The 19,983-nt window shown below is 38.4% G+C and overlaps 1 protein-coding gene across 1 annotated transcript in view; it reads right to left on the bottom strand.

Moving 5' to 3' along the window:
- Positions 1-3,997: 3,997 nt before the first annotated feature.
- HERC1 (HECT and RLD domain containing E3 ubiquitin protein ligase family member 1) overlaps positions 3,998-19,983 on the bottom strand; it is a gene marked incomplete at its 5' end in the record, with an annotated part of 45,568 nt that continues 29,582 nt past the window's right edge. Inside the window, 22 exons of the mRNA XM_010170532.1 lie at positions 3,998-4,664; positions 5,587-5,892; positions 6,881-7,033; positions 7,272-7,524; positions 7,958-8,034; positions 8,788-8,953; positions 9,144-9,313; positions 9,684-9,853; positions 10,143-10,281; positions 11,050-11,219; positions 11,879-11,981; positions 12,576-12,698; positions 13,199-13,354; positions 14,087-14,268; positions 14,743-14,881; positions 15,517-15,642; positions 15,810-15,875; positions 16,650-16,943; positions 17,263-17,436; positions 18,437-18,538; positions 19,049-19,195; positions 19,676-19,790. Of these exons, the coding sequence (XP_010168834.1) occupies positions 4,479-4,664; positions 5,587-5,892; positions 6,881-7,033; positions 7,272-7,524; positions 7,958-8,034; positions 8,788-8,953; positions 9,144-9,313; positions 9,684-9,853; positions 10,143-10,281; positions 11,050-11,219; positions 11,879-11,981; positions 12,576-12,698; positions 13,199-13,354; positions 14,087-14,268; positions 14,743-14,881; positions 15,517-15,642; positions 15,810-15,875; positions 16,650-16,943; positions 17,263-17,436; positions 18,437-18,538; positions 19,049-19,195; positions 19,676-19,790 (3,517 nt within the window). The remainder of the gene's footprint in view (positions 4,665-5,586; positions 5,893-6,880; positions 7,034-7,271; positions 7,525-7,957; positions 8,035-8,787; positions 8,954-9,143; positions 9,314-9,683; positions 9,854-10,142; positions 10,282-11,049; positions 11,220-11,878; positions 11,982-12,575; positions 12,699-13,198; positions 13,355-14,086; positions 14,269-14,742; positions 14,882-15,516; positions 15,643-15,809; positions 15,876-16,649; positions 16,944-17,262; positions 17,437-18,436; positions 18,539-19,048; positions 19,196-19,675; positions 19,791-19,983) is intronic.

Here is a 19,983-nt window from a genome sequence, read left to right as displayed (position 1 = left end):
ACTGTTGCTGACTCTGTGGCAGAACTTGTATTTACCTTAAATCTCTCTCCCGTTCAATACAAGCCACTGAAGAACTTGACACTCACAAAGAATGACAGATGGTCAGAGTTGGCTATTGGTAGAGGACCAGATGTCAGCTCAGCTTAGGTGTCAAACAGAAGGCTGCATACAGCCCAGTTTGACAAACTGCAGATTCTGAATAGTTCCAACATAAATCACAACGAAGTCTACAGCAGTTAAGATTTAATTTTAAATGCAGACCTTGCACAGAGTAGGAATACCAGAGTGTGTGCATCCTTAAAATTAGAGCAAAGTTAGAAACTATTAGCTTTTGGAAATGCTGTTCCATCCCATAAAGAGAGTCAACATTTCAGTTCCATTACATAACAATTATTCAGGACTTTGTCCCTACAGCAATCGGTGTGCAAGCCTTTACATGAGGTGCTCTGCAGTTGTTGATAGTTCATCTCACTGCAGTGATAACAGGACACTGATGCAATCTGCTAGTGAAAAACCACAGGAACTGGAACTTGCATCAATTTTCTTACTTGGCAATCAAATTTGAAAACTGAGAATATAAGGGTTACATGTTACTGCTTCAGGTATACGTAAGGATGGAGGTTAACAGTTTTCTTTAGTTCCAAGCCATTTGAGTTCTGTCAAAGTTCTCTTAACATCACTGGAACATTTTTTACTCTTCACAGACACTTACCAGGTATGGAGGGAAGAAGGCTTGTTATCTATCAATTATGGAAGGTAACATAAACCAGGATGCCTACTTGAAAGCTGCATCAGGGTATCAGCTGCAAGTGGTAAACAAGACTTGGTTATCAAAAGTTTGTGCCTCTTCCTACACAATAGGGGAAAAGCAACTTTCAGAAGACCCTTCAGATTTCCATTGTGATAACACAGCTCAGCTTGGCAATAAGGTAAAAGGAAATTCAACTAAGTCCTGCAGCACAGTAAAACTGCTCGCTTAGCAGAAGCGGTATTTTTTTTACCATTAAACGTAGCTCTAAATCAAACTTCCAGACCTGACCTGATCACTTGGTTCACCTCTTCTCTGAAGAATACTACTGCTTAAGAACACATCCTGCTCTTACCAGCCTCCTCAAAACACCACAGACACGCATTCAACCTACCGCTGCATTCCAGCACTGTCAGACAAACCGACAGCACTACTGCTAGCTCCAGAAAGAGGGAGGCTTCACCCGATTACAGTCACTCACCTACCTCTAAGTCTCCGGGACCAGCTGTTCATCATCTTTCTGTTGTAGTGTGCCTCCCTGTTTCAAAGGGCTGGCCAGCTGTCGGATGGCCTGACAGCCCAAAGGGCTAGGGATACACTTCCTAGGTGGTAAGGAGGGGAAAAAAAAAAAAAAAAAAAAAAAAAAGGTAGAAGAAAGCAATGGAAATCTAATCCTAGGGTAAGAACAGGGTAAGAAACAGAAATTACGGGCTTGGAGAAACCACAGTCTTACAAAGCAGAGTGAGCGCTTCTTGGGAGTTGAGGTGTAAAGAAAAGGTTAGGTACTACAGATGTACAGCAGAAAATAAGTAGTGGCAAATATCAGTCATGTTCAAGAGACACAGGCTTTTGGCATCTAAGTGCTTTCCGATACAACACCTACCCAGCACACTGCTTTTGTGGCTAAAGCTTTGCAAGCTGGTTTTCTCTAGCTACACCTAGAATGTAACACTTCCAAGCTTACTGTGCCTCCGTATCTCGTATTAATTTGAAATGGGTCTAGATAAACACATTGTCACACACCTGTTCTTACCTCTGATATGCATGTGTTACCACTGATACTCCCTGCTTCAGTCATACCCACCCTGCCCATCCAGCGCTGAAAGGTGGGAAGGAAATGTGGTATGGCATCTGGAAGTGGCCTGCAGTCCGCCTTGCCTCAGCCAACTCTGCCTAGTGCAGCAATGCTGCCCCTGGAAGGTTTGTTACAAGACAGTTGCACGGTTTTTTCTTTCAATAACTGCACGTGTAACCTACTTATACTACCCACTGCAGACATACACTTTCTGCGTAAGGAAGGGTTTGCATATGTAATACCCATCAACTGACAAAGTTAGAACTTTCTCAGGGGGTCTGCAATAGTAGGACATAATCAGTGCTGTACATTCTTTATCTTTGTATGCACTTGGGTTGAAGCAGCATTATACGAGAAACACGATTGTGATTCAGATGCCTGAGCAACAGAAAAATGTCAATCAGCAGGTTAAAAGGAATGTTTGCATAATTATGGTGAAAACAATCAGTAGGATAAAATAAAAATAATTAAACACCTGATAATTTTAATGATGGCAAGATAGAATATTCAAAGGACGATCACAATCAATTAAAAAAGCCTCAATTAAAGCAATCAAGCACAATCCTTTAACCAACATCGATATTTGCCAATATCAGCATCTTCTTTCACTTCACTGGAAGCTGCCTGGAAACCCTCTTGTTAGCCAAGAAGCCAACTGCGTAGTCCATGCAAAACTGGAATTTTTAGGCACAGTTGTATTATTTTCTGTGCCCGATTGAAACAGACTGACACGTTAATAGCGCTAATTCAGACGCATAAATGAAGTCTAGTAAGCAGTAATACAGCACTTGCCCCTTTTATTTTTTATGTATTACACTCACAAATTAATACCAAGATGTGAATCTACTCCCCCACAACATGGCAATGGGACACCACAATCTCAGTCCAATTTGGAACCATCCTACATAATGAGGCAGAAAACTAAGTCCATGAATTCAGAGCCCTGAGTTCCTCCTTCTCCAAACCTGCTGAGAGCCCCCTTCTAGATGTTTCACTTTGCAGTCTGGTTCTTGGTCACAGCTTGAGAACCTTTTGCCTTTTTCATGAGCCAGCAACTTGGTCCTACGCAAAAGAACTTCACCTGATAAAGCCCAGTTCTGCAAGTTTTTGCAGCTTACCAAGCCAGCCCTTTGAGCACTATTAGCCGGCAGTAGAATACCCGTTCAGCCTTGGACAACCGGGAAGCCTCCCTATCAATCCCTGCTAACGTACAACAATCACATGAGCAAAAACAACAGGAATTTCTGTCTACCTTCTCCAGACTCGGATGGACCTGTCTTGTCCCAGGTGAGATAAAGTTAATGAATGATCTCTCTGGCCCTCAGGCCCCACAGCATCCTTACCAAGGAGGTCAGTGAGAATGAGGCGGGGGCAACCAGGGCAGAGCAGCGGTGACCCACCTGGGGACAGACTCTGCCCTTTGCTTCACCCAGGTAAATCCTGCTCCTGAACACCAAGCAGCATTTGTAGTTTGACACAAGTCAGGCTTTCGATAGAGACACTGGGGAATTACCTATTCTTCAGTATTTCCCTGAGACACAGACCAAAAATTTCTTTGTACAGCACCTCACTATCCTAACCAACCATGAACATTACGGTGCAAGCCATGCCCTGCTGATCACAATACAACTGCAGCTGCAGCAAAGTGAGACCAAGCACATGGTCAAAGGCAGAAACTAAAAATGTATATAAAATCCATGGCCTCCACTACTACCCTGTCACTTTCATTTTAACTTGTTTGTACTCTGATCATGAATCAACTACATCAATCTAGATATCAAAAAGGGTTTTTTTTTTGTTTTGGGGTTTTTTTTTTGACAAAAGATGGAAAAGTTTCTGAGTCAAGGCGGCAGTATGTTATTATTGTCAACAACTACTACTCTGAAGGAGAAAAACGTTTAAATGAAAATCCAGAAGGAAGCAAGTACAACGTTAAGCTTGTACTGAAGTATGAGGAATAAGTAGTGGTATACCCGAAAAAGTCAGTACCTCAGAGACATTAAGAATGCAGAACACAGTACTACACACCAGATTTGTTGAAGAGAAACATTTTCAGAGGCTTGAAATGGCACATCCTGTCTAAACACGGCGATACTATAATTTCCCGAGACAAAATAGAAACATATGAAGCGTGAGTAAACCAATCACAGTTCACAAATGCATACAAGCAACCAATTCTTGAATTTGCTTTATTTTTCTCTGCATCAGGAACCCTGCACAGGCAATTCAAATTAAAACAAAATAAATATGTGAATATTCATGTAAAACTGTCCTTGCTAATGAACAATTATACACAATGTACAACTCTTCATGTTCACTGGGAGGGCTTACAAATGTACTATTCCCAACAAAAATGCACCAAAATGTCTCCATGCAAACTTATCAAAAGTGACCAAAAATGGAGAAAAAACTTACTGATCATACTTGTTTGTCTTCTTTTTCCTTTTTTTTCTTTTTCTTTTTTACAATCACAAAAAAATAAAAACATCTAATTTTTTGTTACATTTAGAGTAACTAAAATGTGGCCACTGTCTATTAACATCTGGTTTTATGCTCCTAAAACATCTATGGTTACTGTAAAATTATGTCGACAACAAATTGGACTTAGGGCACTATTTGTAGTGAAGGAAGATGATTTTGTTCACAGAATGTGAATTAATAATCTGTGTCTGAGCCCTCTGCATTGTCCACATTCCGTGAGAGCATATAATTGTCCATATCTATAGACCTGCAATTATTGATTGCATAGCGCAAACGCTCTGCCATGATTAGCTGACTGGAGTAAGGTGGGAGCCTCAGTTGAAAGAAGCAAGTCTGTGAGGTAGGCAAGCTGTCGTAAGGCTGTGGAAATGGATAAAAGGGGGGACACTGTTAAGTTGTGAATGAAGCAAAAAATGCAACATATCCGTATTTCATTGCTCCCTCCCTTCCTTGCCCCTGTCATTCAGCATTTTCACATTCTATCTCAAAATACCTTTTAAGAAGCAGACTAGCCTCCCTTGTTTACATCGCTTGTTTCATCCTTCAGGAGGTGCAAAACTACTGCTCTGTCACCTGCTCTGGAAATAATTCAGCCCACTAATTAAATTCAACTGGTTGAAAAGTTGATTGCACTACTATTTAGCAGCCCACTGTAAGGCACCAAGCAACATTCAAATTACATGCCATAATGTGACTTAACATTGGGCAGTTAGAGAGACACCTAACCAAAGATGACAGTCAAACCACTGTTATCTTAGATTTTGCCAAGTTTTTGATGACTCGTGTAGTTGACAGAAAACGCGATTTCACTGCAAAAAAACCCAGAAGCGATGCCAAATGAATGCATCCTGTATGTAAAGCAAAATACTGTCAACTCATTACAGTGGTTTTAAGATGTTAAGGGTTCACTAGTGGTCACATGTTGCCACTGACAGATTTAAAACTTAAAAAAAAGAAGTGAAAATTGTCAAATGAAAACAGGGATTGGAACAGAAAATTACTGAGAAAAAGTTACAAGATGGTTTGTTTCTTGTGCAAGAACCTGTCCAAACCTCCAAATCTGTAACTATAGTAAATGCACCAAATGAACGAAGATGCAATTCATGCAGTGTATGTACTTCTACAAAATTAAAATGCTTGGTTTGAATAGCTCAGAGCATATCCCATCCCATACTTTCTCCTTTGTAAATTTGCTATTAAGGAAACCTGTCTCCTATTGCCAAAGGACAGCTTATACTAGACAGGAATTAACAAAACCCCAAAATTGAAAACAGGGTCTTACCCTATCAACCTTCATTATTTGGAATCGCTGAGAGATATCAGCTGTGTTGGCTGGCAGTCGAGATCTTCCTGACACAAACCTCATGAAAAGGACTCTCTCCTCATTTGAAAATTCTTCAAGGGTATGCCAGAACCACTGTACTAGCTGATGCTGCTCATCAACTTCTCTGTATCGCACAACTTTCTTCAGAACTTCAACTGATATTTCTGGCATTCCACAGACCATTTGCTCCAACTGCTTGGCAGTCAGAAGAGACAACAAAGGAACTGGGACAATCCAAGACATTCCTTCTCTTACAGCAGCCACCTATTGCCAAAAAAGAAGAGACATCTGAAGTGCAATTGTCTTGCCTCTGCCACTTACTGTACCATCCGAATGCCAAAGTAACATAGCAGCTGAGAAATGGGATAAAGAAGCAGAATGATGTTACATCTGCCAAATGCGACCTCCCACACATGCACCCCCTGTAAGGGCTGCATCCTCTCTCTCAAAATCCTGGAGAGTATTACCAGTATTTTAAATTGTAATTACACATTAAAGAATGTGTTTTGATACAAACCAGAAGACCTTTAAAAAGTCCAAGTCAGCAGCGCAAATGATGATGGCTAAGCCAAAAAACTGTGTGTACCACGCATCTGAGCTGGAACACAGTCAGATGCGTAAGAAATGCGTTCTAGATGGCTTAGGATTTGGTACCTCTGATGAGAAAGTTACTTTTCGAATGCAGATAATATCATGCATCCATCTATGTCTTGAGAAAAAGGAAAACAATTTTTCTAGCATGTAATTAGTATGCTGCTTTCATAAGCTTCACTAGACAAATGACAGAATACACAAAAGTGTGCAAATAGGTAATTAATGCTGCTCAAAACCTATCATGAAGCGTTTGTTGTTTCTGTGCTAAAGCAGAAGAGAAACAGTTGTAAGTTAAGCAAATGTTTGTCAATAATATTTACTTTAGCGAGTCTCTATCTGGCTATACTGTCTCTATGTTGTTATACAGCACACAGCATGCACAGCTGCAGGTCTTTTCCCCCTGCAGTGGGGCTACGCTAATGAAAGACAAGTTCTGATTTCTAACGCATTTTTGTCGACTGAGCAATTACTAAGGAAAATAGGACTCATTTAAAACGAGACCCCTAAACAGTTTGTGGAGAAAGAAAAGCCACGGGGACCCAGGCGACATGCGGAAAGCCAAGCTTTTCTCATTCCCCAATAAACTGCAATGGAAACGGGTGTCAATCAAAACCACTGTATGCATTAACAATGGGGACAGGGTCACAATGAGACTTACCTGACGGTCCATTTCATGGAGTCTGTACTCAATTGCCCTCTCCACATATTCTTTCCTGTTTGAAAAGGTAAGTGGAATACTGTTCCCTCCAGGGATTATGGGAACCATTTTCCCATCAGCGCTTTGGCCAACAAAAGAATCTAAAGGAATCATCTGATAGGCAAAACAGGAAAAGTATGTTCAGCGTAAGTGACTCTAGTGATCCAAGTTTAATATTTTGCTATCAGTCGCCTGGAACCATAATAAGATCACAAACTATTCCAAATGCACGTGAAGTGCTTGTTATCCCAGTAACGGGGACATTGTACTATATAAATCCTGAAGTTAAGGTCAATCTGATCAAGTAACTGCTTTCAGAATAAGCCTAAAGGTTCCAACTTTCACATCTTACCTCATGGAAATTTTCTTCGGTAATCCCACTGTCTTCAATGTGAAGAATGCTGTTGAGGGTCTGCACATAGAGCAGATCTACCTCCTCCAAATCCTCCAAGATGAGTGGGATACAACAAAGTTGCTTCCAGACCATTGGAGCCAAATGAAGATCTAATGGCTTTTTTGTACGAATAGCTACACCCATAAGAATGCCCAAGAACTTAAACTGCATCAAATGTTCATCTAAACATGCTGAAGGGTTAAAGAGGAACCTGAAAGAACAAACAAGCCGTGAAAATGCTCCAGCCTATGTTACTTCATTAGAAGTAAAAGACAAAAAATGTCAAAGCACAGCATAGTAACCGTCAACACAATTATCAGCAAGGGGTGTCCACATAAGAAGATTATTGTGATCTTTAGCTTGTTAAAATAATGGAGGCCGAGACAGGCAGAACTGATCCTGACCACAAAGGCTGGCAGTCTCAATGTTACTCTGAATTCTGCCATCAGCCATCCAAGAAGTTCATGTTGAAAACTTACCTTTTCCCTCCTCCACAATGAAGTATCATCACAACACGACCCAAAGGAAAAAAAACATCCTGGAGACCATCATGAAGTCTCATCATTTTGTATAAAATGTTTAATAGAAAATTTTAATTTTCACCTACTAGCATCTGCAAGAAAAGCAAATCCCAAACAACTTACCTATCCCTGTTGTAGCCTACTTCAGCCGTAGCATTTGGAGAAGGAATCAGCAGGTCCACTATTCCAGTTTCCAGTTCCTTAAAAATCAACAACAACAACAAAAAAAAGCTTTCTTAGACACAGAGATAACAAACCTATTACAGAAATATTATGATATTATGGCATTACAAGACAGAATATTCTATTATAGTAATGATTTACTCCTTACATATTAATGTGAAGTATTTAAGAGAAAGTAAACATGGTAGGGATGATTTTTAGTAACAAAAGGATATTTGACCTGCCCTTACATCAGACTATAATGGTTATTTTACTGTGACTGCTCTGTGATACATTCCTGGTACTGGTTTCAGAAATAAGCAGAAGTCATAAGCTATACAGCAGCTTTTTCAAGAACCAAAAATGAAGCAAATTTTTCAATGAGTTCTGTTCGGAACTCTCATTGCACCTCATAATTAACGGAAACTGTCTAGGAAAGAATCAAAAATTATGCCTCAAGTCCTTACCTGAATGTTCAACCCTACTCTAGTCTTACAGGCTCCTATCTCAGAGGATCCCAAAGGCCATCTCAGAATTCCAAAGGGCCTACTGTAATACTAGTTATCGTGTGGCCTCATGGCCACTAGTTATCGTGTGGCCTCATGTGTTCCTTGCCACAGTCTAGGAAGATTTCTTTATCCTCAGAGACATGCCTAAGCAGGCAGCTCTAGTGCTGTGGCTCAGGACTGAGTATTTGCTAAGTGGCAAAGAAGAAATCTGAAAAATACTAAAAGACACCAGAGAGAATAAAAACTCTACTCGGGCATTTTGAACTAACAGACTTTTCATACCTGACACATTTCTGTAATAGTGTCATCAAACACTCCACCTGCATCATCAGCTCCTTCTCCAACCAGTTTCACTTTCCAGGCACGGGAAGGTAGGCGAAGGTCTGATGCATTCAACTTTACCACTTGTCTTGCTATCTGTACAAAAATGGGCTTGCATTTCCGACCTCTTTGAAAAGAAAAAAGAAAAAAAAAAAAAAGACACAGCCATACAATGTAACTCAAACACATAAAGGCTACTGAATTCACTTGATTAACAAAGCTGTACAGAGAGAGCTCCATGTGCCAAAAGTTACGGAAAATGTATGAATGTCGGTATTTGTTTGAGGTCTAACAACACCTGTGAAAACAATACTGACCTGGTTGAAATCCTTTTCACAGTAATCTGTGGCCCATAGTTCTTCCCCTGAACCATAGTTTTTCCTATAGAGCGTACCATGGGGAGCGTGTATACTCGTGGTGCTAGCAAGGGCCTTAGCTGTCCTTGAACTATTCCCCATGTTCCAGCGTTGTAATGAGATGTACTGTTCTGCAATAAAGCAGTAGGAGAATAAACATATTAATAAAGAATATTCATTCCATTCTTTATAGAACAAAAGCCTTCCTAATTGTCACTAGCACTTCAATGTTGCAGGAAACAGACAGGTTAGCACTTTTGGTTTTAGCTTTGAGGCTAGCAAGCTTTTGGAAACTGAAACAGACATATCAATATTGGCATAAGCAAAAACATATAACAATACATCGACAAAGTTTGGTTTAATGCAGATTTAGGGTTTTTTTTAATTACAAAAAATCTATAGACTCTATTACTAAGATCCATCTCAACCTGGTCAGAAACTCCCTAGGGACATGGGACACAACACAGCTAAGCTGTGGTTTTTTTTCAAATGGAATTTTACCTGGTTATTGGGACTGAGGTTAAGTAATCTCCATGAAGAGTACATGAGGTCAGAAAAATGGTACAGCAGTCTGAGCCTTGCTCTTACTGTATGAATGCTCACTTCTTTCAGTGCCCCATACTGTGGTGGAATAGCATCAGGTAAACCAAGCTGTAAAGGCACTGAAACACCTATCACAGAAAAAAAGGGAAAAAAGCATTATTTCATAAAGGGTAGCTGTACTACTTTTGGCTGAGACAGAGTTGATTTTCTTTGCTGCAGCTTATGCAGTGCTTAGCTGCCCACCAGGGTTAAACCATAACAGTAGCAAAATTAGGAGACTAAGATGGTTTGAAAACCTGCATGGCCACAAAAGAAAACATATTTTGTCCCGAATGTTCAGAACTTCTCGTTGCACTCAGCCCCCAGGAAAGACAAAGACTAAATCAAATGAGCACAGAAACAATCTCAGTTCTTTACCTGGAGCTCTCGGTGGGACAGGCGGAGCTGTCCAGGCAGCGCTGTGGCAACGTCCCGCTGAAATCTGTCGAATGTTCTTTCCTTGCAGGACTGTTACTAGGGTTGGTTCTCGGACATGGTTGGTATGGCCCAGTCCAAGCTGACAATTTATAACAGTTGTAAAAGGGACAAAGAAGAATCAACAACTGTGATGATACCTCTAAAACTCTCTAAGCAAAAATTCAGAGCAAATGGTAAAAAATGGTATTAACCTACAGCTTATACTGGGATAAAAAAAATATTTCCCATATAGATGTTTTATTATGCTAGCATTTACCTTTTATTTTCGACAGAATATTGCATCCCTACTCAATGGGAGGAGTAGATCTAAGTGTCAAAGAGACCTTAAAACAGCTAGAGATTTTTTGCAAGCTCTTTTCCAGACTGAGGAACTAATCTGTGCAAAAAGTTGAGTTACACATGAGGCGATGGAGGAAAACAGACTTTCAAGGGCAGGGATAAAATTAGGGTCCCAAAGAAAGGAAAGATTTTATTTATTCTGACTTTAAAAATAATCACTCTCTCAAAAAAGTTAATTTATGTTTTCTTTATGAAAAGCATCTAAAGAATTCACAAATCTGACTGATGCCAACCATAAATGTTATGATTTTAAAAAAACTGATGACAGCTCAAGAATTAGGTAAAAATTCATAATTTTTTAAAAAACCTTTGATTAGAATAATTAGGGTGGAATCTTTTCAGTGCTTTCCCAAACTACTACCATGTAAGAGCATAGGAAATAAAAAAGAAAATAATGGAAATGCCTAAAGGTTTATTTTCCACCAGAAGAAAGATATTCCAACTGCATCTGTAAAGTACAATTATAACCTTATAAAGGTGAGAAATGAACAGGGAATATAGTACATACCTGCCCTTCAGAGTTGCTGCCCCAAGCATATACATCCCCTGTAGAGGATAAAGCCAGTGTATGCTCTGCTCCTACAGCTATGTCTTCAATGAAGATTCCTGACAGTACTGGAACTTGTTGGGGTCTGTTGTGATTTCGAGCTCGACCTTCTGGCAAACCTATCAGGCGATCTAAAATTGCAAGCACATGTCTATATATGTAAAGAACATTAAAAAGTTAATTTCACTTGCAGACAGAATTCAGGGAGGGACAAAAAGCAATTCTACATATTCTTGGAACCGAGACACAAATGCAATTGGTTATGGGGAAATCTAGTGTATGTTTCCTCATTAATATCGCTAAAACTGTTATTTTCACTTTAAGTCTGAAACAAGTTGAAATTCTATTAAAACGAGACTTCTCGATCTAAATGTCTGGTTTCATAATACACGAGCTAACTGACTTGAGAAGTTTAAACACATTTAATTCAGTGCAATTGGAAATTCTGCCCAGATTTTTAAACAGCTTGTGTAGGCACATGCTTTATTAGACAAAGTGAACCTCTGTGTAACCCAGTGTTTTTGGACATGTGAATTTCAATTAAGTTTTAGGAAAACACTCTTCAAAAAGTAAATTAGTAAATTGAAAACCTGTCCTGAGATCAAACTTGATAGAGCTACAAATCTGGATTTTAGGCCTCCATTTAAATTGCATTGCTCAAGTTCCAAAAGTCAGATTAGGTTAGCACAAATACAAAAAGTAGCATTAGGTCAGTCTTTTAAAAGTCTTCATATTCTTTCTTTTCACACAAACCTATAGATAGAAAGGTCCAAATATCAGATTGTCCTACCTTGTCCAAAAGTATACACGTGTCCATCTTTTGTCAGCGCAACAGAGAACTGGGTTCCACAGGCAACTTTTTTAATTCCAATTCCACAAAGAATATCCACTTTCTAAGAAGTAAGTGAAAGCAAAAAGAGCTATGGTATTATGAGGATACAAACAGAAAGTAAACACCAATTTAATCTGTAACTCCTGCTTCCAAAAAGAAATCCTACAATTCTCACTGTGCAATGCATACATTGTAGGATTACACTAATTAATGCTTGTAAGTTAATACAGGAAACCGAGACACAGTTTTCTCTCTTTTTCTTTAATGGAATCAACACCTTATTCTACGTACAATGATCCAAAATACTTTTTCTTTACTAGGAATGAGCAGGGAGTGGCATGGGAGGAAGTAGATGAGTGTGTAAACAATGTTCCCCCCGAATTCCAAAATAAGAAAGCTCTCTTCTTTACGGTAATCCTAAGATTTTCACTATTTGCATTTCCACTGAGATAAGGACACTATTATTTATGTGAAATCCTTTAAAGTATTGGGCTCAGCATAACATCATCAGAATTATTTATGCAGGACTGTATTAGAACAGTATAGCAGATGGAATTAATAATTCAACGTTTGCAAATTGCACTCTGAACACTGTGCAGTGTTTTTAACAACACTGAATATCTATGCAAAGAATAATTTCTCTACGAATTCTAACCTGTGGTGAGGATTTTGCAGTGGAATTCCCCAAACCAAGTTTGCCATAATCTCCATCTCCAAAAGCCCAAACCATTGAGCCATCAGTTGACACAGCTACAGTATGATTGAGTCCACAGGCCACCTGGTTGAGAGAAACATGTTATTACCACACTTTTTGCTAACTTACTACTAACTCAAAACAGCCCAACTACCTTTACGAAAAGAAAAATCATGTTTTGAAAAATAAGCATGCTTTCAAAACCATCAAAACCTCCATTGCTTGTAACAGCATTTTAAAGACATTTGGGAACACAGTAGTATTTTTAGGCACTTGCTTCCTCTCAGCTCCTAGAACCAAGGGATAGTATTACGCTACACATGCTCACTGTTTAAGAATACAAGATTGCTCATGATTTAATGCTTAAGAATACCTAAATCTCAAAATGTTAAAAAACATGGGCAGTTTTGCAGAAAGAGGATCAAAAGAGTCAGGAAAGTAATTCTTTAAAAAATTATGCACAGTCAAATTCTGTCATCATAATAAAAACTGAAGCCAAGGTTAAAAAAACCATGAACACTTAAAATACGGTGAAAACATCAGCTTTAAACAGTGATACGTTGCTAGTTTTAGATGAACCATGCCTGTCCAATCTGGTAACCTTCCAACGCTGTCACTCTTTCTGGAAGTTTCTTATTTGAAGTATTTCCAAGTCCTAATCGACCATAATCACCATTTCCAAATGTAAAAAGTTTGCCATCTGCTGTCACCACAGCTGAGTGTTTGAAGCCACATGACATCTGAAAGCAAAATAAACGTAACTTTTACATACATTTTAAATCTGGGGGGGGAAATTCTATTAGCTATTACATGTAAATATGTAATCCCTTTAACTGCCCTAAATCACATTCACTTTATAAGGAGCTAAAATACAGACATTTTAGTATTAATTTCTCCAACAACCTATTTCTCATTCTTCTCAACAGTAACGTTGAGGAGGAGGACAGGTGGGTATTTGCTTAAAGGAAGGCCTTCAGGTGGTTTTTGTTATTTATTTATTTTTAACAACTACTGTTTTCTGCAAACAGATTGCAGTTGCTGTATGAATATTTTACATTTTTATCAAGAAACCTCCAGTCAAAGCCAAATATGTTTTTGTGCATTGTTATAATGCACAGTTAGGGCTTAGCAGGAAGTCTTGGTGACTAGTTTTGTAGGTCAAAGACATCTGATAAGGGAAACTTCTAAATCGCATCTGTATTTTGACAGTTTTTTGCTCATCCCTCTCTTCCATGCTCTTTCTAATTTTTAGTCTTCTCCAGTAACAACTGTCAATTAACATCACACATCAAACAATGAGGTCTGTGATACTAACATCTTTCAACTGGAAATTATCAGCTGGGTTTGTAATGCTCAGAGAAATAGAGTCAATATATGAATTCAAACTGTCAAGACTGACAATGGTTCTGGGACAATCCTTGCACTAGGTTACCATGCCTGCAATTTGTAGGAGACAAAAAATATTTTGGAACCTGCACCACTTCTTCTCCTTGCAGAGCCTCTATTTGTCTAGGCCTGCGTTGTCTGTCACTGTTCCCATGTCCCAGTTTGCCATAATCTCCATCTCCCCAGCTAAAGACTTCCCCACTTTCTGTTAAAGCCATGGAATGCCCATCAGATCCACAAGAGGTCACCAGCTGTGTTACAACAAAGCCTGTTAAAGAAAAATGAGAAAGAAAGGTTTAGAGTAAATGATAATAAACTCCTGACATACATTTTCCTAAGTGCCCCTAGTGGCAGCCAATTAAGTCTGGGGAAAGCAATCAACTATGATGACAGTTTTCTTGTTAGAACAATGTCTTTATTTTTTTTTGAACAAAACAAAACCTTCATCTTCTTATGTACAACCTACACTTCTGGCCTGCCATTCATTTTGAAATGAAATGTCCCTATCTTGAGCAAGCACTTTTGCCTAAAGCCTTCTTAAAATTAAGGAATTTTAACATATTACTACTTAAATCTTAAGGAGAAATAAACATTGAGTTTATTTGTTCAGTTTTTCTGTTAAAGTCTACAATATTTTTAATGTGTAAATCTACAAAAAGAGCATAAAACAATATTACATTAACTACCAAAATGCTTATTTGTGCTTTCCTCAATTGACTTATTTCAAACCTAACAATTTTACCTTGCAATGCTGAAATGACTGTTAACACATGAAGATCATCAGAATTTCCTTGTCCCAGTCGCCCATAGCTCCCTTCTCCACAAGCCAAAACTGTGCCATTAGCTTGAATGACAAAAGTACAATTCTGACCACAAACAACCTGGTTTAGAAAGACACAGAGGAGCTTTAATTGTTTTTGTGATAAATGCATCAACATTGTAATACCTGCATCACAATGTACAATCTCCTTTTTAAATTTTTTTTCCTTTGTAATTGTAGCAAGACAACACTCTTGTTAGGCTGCAAATACTTGTGTGACTACCCTATTAACCTAAAACTTCGCTCACCCCACGTTTAATGGAGTTTTGTTACCCAATCACATCATCATAAAAATTACTTCACTGAAACTTGCTACTAGTTTTGACAAACCTGCTTCCAGTGAGAGAAATCACAATATACTCCTACCTGAGATTTAGTTTTGTCGTTCCCACACTGAATGTCAATGTTATTTCAGAAAAAAAAACTGGCACACGTACTATGTTAAAGCTGTGCAGGTATTTTCCAATCATGCTTATATAAAACAATTTTTGTTTTGTCAAATTGCAATGGCTTCTTGGTTTGAATTTGTAAAATAATTAAAGACTTCCTCTTTTGTGAAAACAGATGTTTTGGAAGTACTTTATAGTAAATTGGAACAACAAATGGAAAAGACATTTAGAGAGGAATTTAGACAAACTGTACAAATACCGCACACTAAATAATTAAAAACAGAAGCACATAACTTAAAATTATCACCTGCTGAGCCTGAGAGAATGAAGGTGCTGCTACTGGTATCATGATATTTCTACCAGCTTCTGCTAACTGTCCATGTCTTCCTGCTCCCCACAGATAGACATCACATTTGCCTCCCAAGTGCCAATCCTATGGAACGGCATGAAGAATGCTTTTGTTAGGACAAGAGTACTTTTAATAGCTTACAATGCTTAAAAAGCCAACAAAACCCCCAAACAAATAAACAAACAAAAAACAACCAAACAAAAACACACAAAAAAAACCCCAAGCCCCCAAACCCCATCAATTTTACTAACCTCTGGCCTTGATGTTGCCCAAGACATTATCTGTTCATCCATACCGTTGATCCACTTACTATTATCCTACACAACAAAAGCCACAGTTACCACATCCAGTTCAAGAGATGCATGTTATTTTGCTGTTATGTGATACGTATTTTCCTTTCTAAGAACAATATTGCTAACCAAATTATTCTAAACAGTACAGCAGTAGGAGTGAATGTGTGCAGACTCGAATACTTTATTTTCATCCATAGGCCAAGTTTATTTCCTTACTACACCTATCTAGCAACGACACTGTTTTATCCATGACTTACAATCAAAATAGAAAAAGGAAAAAAACCCCAAAATTCATAATGAAGTAATCTTTTCCTATTTACTGGTGCTCCAGGCTTTTTGAAGTTTTTACTGCAAACACTGGCTTGAAGTGTTTTAAGTTTGCTCATAAAAAGTTCTTAACCAAAAATTTCTATTTTGGTTTACTTATCATAACAAGTCACAAAGACAACTGTCGCTAGCAAAATAATTTGGTGCTAGAAATGTGCCAAAACGTCACTCTAAAAATAGCATTATAGAGCCTTACATTTCTTGCTTCTATCACGTATAAAAATTACTGTCACAGCTTTGGGTTGGTTTTTGTTTTGTTTTTTAATACGCATCTGACACACTCATGACTACACATGCGCACACACACACACAGGGAGCAATCTTTACAGTTAATTAAAAAATAAACTTACACTGATTGCTGTTGCTTATGTTAATGAATATAAATCTTTACAGTTCAGAGACGTTAACTGCTTCTTACCGTATGCTCAATAACAACATGCTTCACTGTTAAGACAATATAGCACATTTTACCATCAGGAGAATAAGCTCATCCTCTGGGACAGGCTCCAGGTCTGGAACAGTGAAGGATTCTGGGAACTGTGCTCCCTTGGCCAGGGCTTCAGCAGCTTTTATGGTGGTAGAGAAACACTCTAGCCAGGCCCATTCAGTGGGATTCCAGGCTGAAGGATCAGGGAGGCAGTTCTGGTGATGAGGTGGTACCGGGGGATTGCACAAGAGCTGATCTAGGTGAAGGCCCACAGCGAGCGATGCCAAGCACTGCATGTAAGGACTATGAACAAGCTGGTCTCCACAAACAACATGGGGCTAAAGGTGAGGGGAATGGGAGAAAGAAATTGAGCATGCAGTTAGAAGTATATATTAATCAACTCGGAAACAGGAGTCCTTCAAAGCTACTCCTGTAGGAAAAAAAAACTTTCCTCCATGCTTAGTCAAAGTTTTTCTAATATTTTAAATATTCTCAAATTAGGAGACTACTAGCTTTGAGAATACTGAAAGTCACTTGCAAACAGGATGTAGGAAGGTCTTCTGGGTTCTCTGTGGTAGAAGACTGAAACCAGCTGCGAATCAAACAGTGACCTCATGTCAGACATAAATTTTACAAGTTTCTATTAGCTCTTCTTACCTTTTCGTAAGCATACTGTTCCTGAAGCATTATTGGCAAACGTTCCAAGAAAGCTCGCATGCAAGGAGCCATATTTAATCCCAGCACTCCTTGCTGTTTCAGCGCAGTCCTACATGTTGCAAGGATGTGATTGGAAGATATCCACTCTGATGTACAGTTCACTACCAACACATCCTGTTTAATAGCAGTCACAAGACACGTTAGAAATTAAAAAACGATAAAGCACAATTATTCAACTGCATTGATTTCTCACCAATTATCCACAGGGGCTAACACACAAGCTTCAACATTTTTTGTCTCTGTTTGTGAAAAATATGCTGACAAATGCTATGGTATAGCCATCTCTGTTTGCCACTTCCTCACTTTCCCACGGCAACACTACAATTATCACTCCAAGGAAGAATGCAAATATGGTAATAAGCAGAGTTCATTTCAGTGAACGCTGTTACCTTAGTTTGGGATTTAGTTTAGGTGCAACCTTAGTTTAGGATCTGCCTTGTAATATGACCTTCAATATTTGGTCTGAATTCAGAAAAGACTTTCAAACAATACCAAAATACTTAGAACCACATGCAGCATGACTCTACTAACACGAGTCATATCTTATGCCATATTTCTCTTCATTCACACAAAAAATAACATCTTTTGTAATAATCAACTGTTACAAAACTTCTGTTCAGATGTCAGCAGTTCCTGCCACAGCAAACAGTGAAGTAAATTCTGCTGCTCCTTAAAACTTTCTGAGGTTGAGGTTGCTTTAGATTAAGTTAGATGACTGAATTATCTTATTTGCTGGGGGAAATGAACATTACTTCATGCTGCATAAAGGGAAAAAAAAAAAATTCTCTCTTCTGCCTATTTTTATTGTCCACTTACAGCTGCTGCCATTAAACAGAGAAGCTGATGTAACTGGTGGGCAGCATCCTTTATAACCACTGGCTCAGGAAGATTCCACCTTGCCCCTCCAAATTAAACAAAGGATACTATTTAAAAAAAAAACAACCTAGTCTTTTTAGGGTCAGGTGACAGTGGAAGCCCAAAACACTGTGTCTTGAAAATATAACAGTTAGATATGTCTATCTGCAAAAAAAAAAAAAAAAAAAAAGAGAGAGACACATAGCATTTTATTTTAGTAAAGAATTTGAAAGACTGTTACTTTAACACATAGAGTCACCTTTGATCTGTTAGAGCAAGCAGCTACTCCAACTTCAGGTATCCACACTGCAGTCTGAATAGCTCCAGAACCTATCACAACACTCTGTAATACTGAACCATCCTAAGGAAAGAAGTGGTTTGAGTCAGTGTGTATACACAGCTGCTTTTCAGTTTAAATGCATATAATCACATTCCTAAAGGATCATCTTCTCCCAAGCTGTTCAATAGTTATTTAAAAACTGTAATGTTTATACAAAAAGCAAAAAAATATCTAGTGTCTTTATGATACTAAGGAGATAACATAATTAAGGACTTAGAAATCTTTAAAAATCCACATTATCTGACTCTTGGAAAAGTTCTCAAAGTAAGAGAATATTGTTCCCAACTATAGAGAGTGGCCGGTTCTGCAAAGCCTAACTGACACGACCAAGCCTACAGCATGAATCAATAGTAGAACCATAATACATACAATACTTCAATTTTAAGTACAATTTCAATTTATATTTTATTGTTCATAATTTCATACCATTATTTTAGACCATGCATTCTCTAGTGTTTCTAACATACTGTGGGCAGGGGAAAGCAAGCTAGTCTTGAAAAAAGAATCATGCCACATCAAAGATGATCTTACCCGTAAAGACCAAATATTCATGAGACCACCAAGTCCACCAGATACTAATGCCAGTCCATCAGGACTGAATGCAACGGTCCGAACAGGAGTAATATGTCCTCTCAGTTGAAATACACACTTGACTTCTACTGCTTTTCTGTATCCATCCTGCAAATCATTTCATAGTTATGGAACACAGTTAACTATTTACAGAAAACAGAATAGCACAACAGCTTTTGTATTCTGCAAAATTGATCATAAGTAGAGATGAGGTAATTTCCAGAAGATCAGTCTTTCCAAAAAGACCAATACTATGATCGTATTTTAGAAATCTCTTTATCACATTAACTTTTCTCCCCTTACAAAATGCCATCAGTGTTAAAGACATTACAATTCACCTAAGTGAAATTAATCTTGACTTAACATTATCTAGAAACAATTTTAAACTCTTATTAAATTTTAGGGGTTGGGTTTTTTTTTCCCTGTTCTGAAAATGCCTATGCATATACAAATGTAACACAAACTTTTCTAAGCAAATGTCTTCTCTAAGGAAATGCTGACATTTGAGTAACTTGCTCACACACTTTTCATCCCCAATTTTGAAATGAGAAAAGAGAATTTCTTAAACACCAAGTTTACTCCTTTTACCTTAGCACTTGTTTCTTGGTCCCACCATCCTTCTGAGCAAGTTGAGCTGGACTGCAAAGTGATTTCTATGTCCTGGGGAACGGTCCAGACACACACCAAACCATTGTGGCATCCGCTAAAGGAAGTCAGGATAAATCAGAATTAATATAAAGTGGAAAGGCACGTTCCCAATGGATAAATGCATTATTCCCTAGTCCCCAAACCCCGTAGCTTTTCAGTTTTTACTAACACCATATTCCCCCACAAAAAAATTTGAATGAAACAAGACATTTCAAGCAGGACCACTATACTCAGGTCTCACAGCATGG

Source organism: Antrostomus carolinensis, unplaced genomic scaffold (genome assembly GCF_000700745.2).
Source record: "Antrostomus carolinensis isolate BGI_N321 unplaced genomic scaffold, ASM70074v2 scaffold23320, whole genome shotgun sequence".
Taxonomy (NCBI): Eukaryota; Metazoa; Chordata; class Aves; order Caprimulgiformes; family Caprimulgidae; genus Antrostomus; species Antrostomus carolinensis.
Note: the sequence above shows the minus strand (reverse complement) of the source record. Positions and strands in the feature narration are given on the sequence as shown.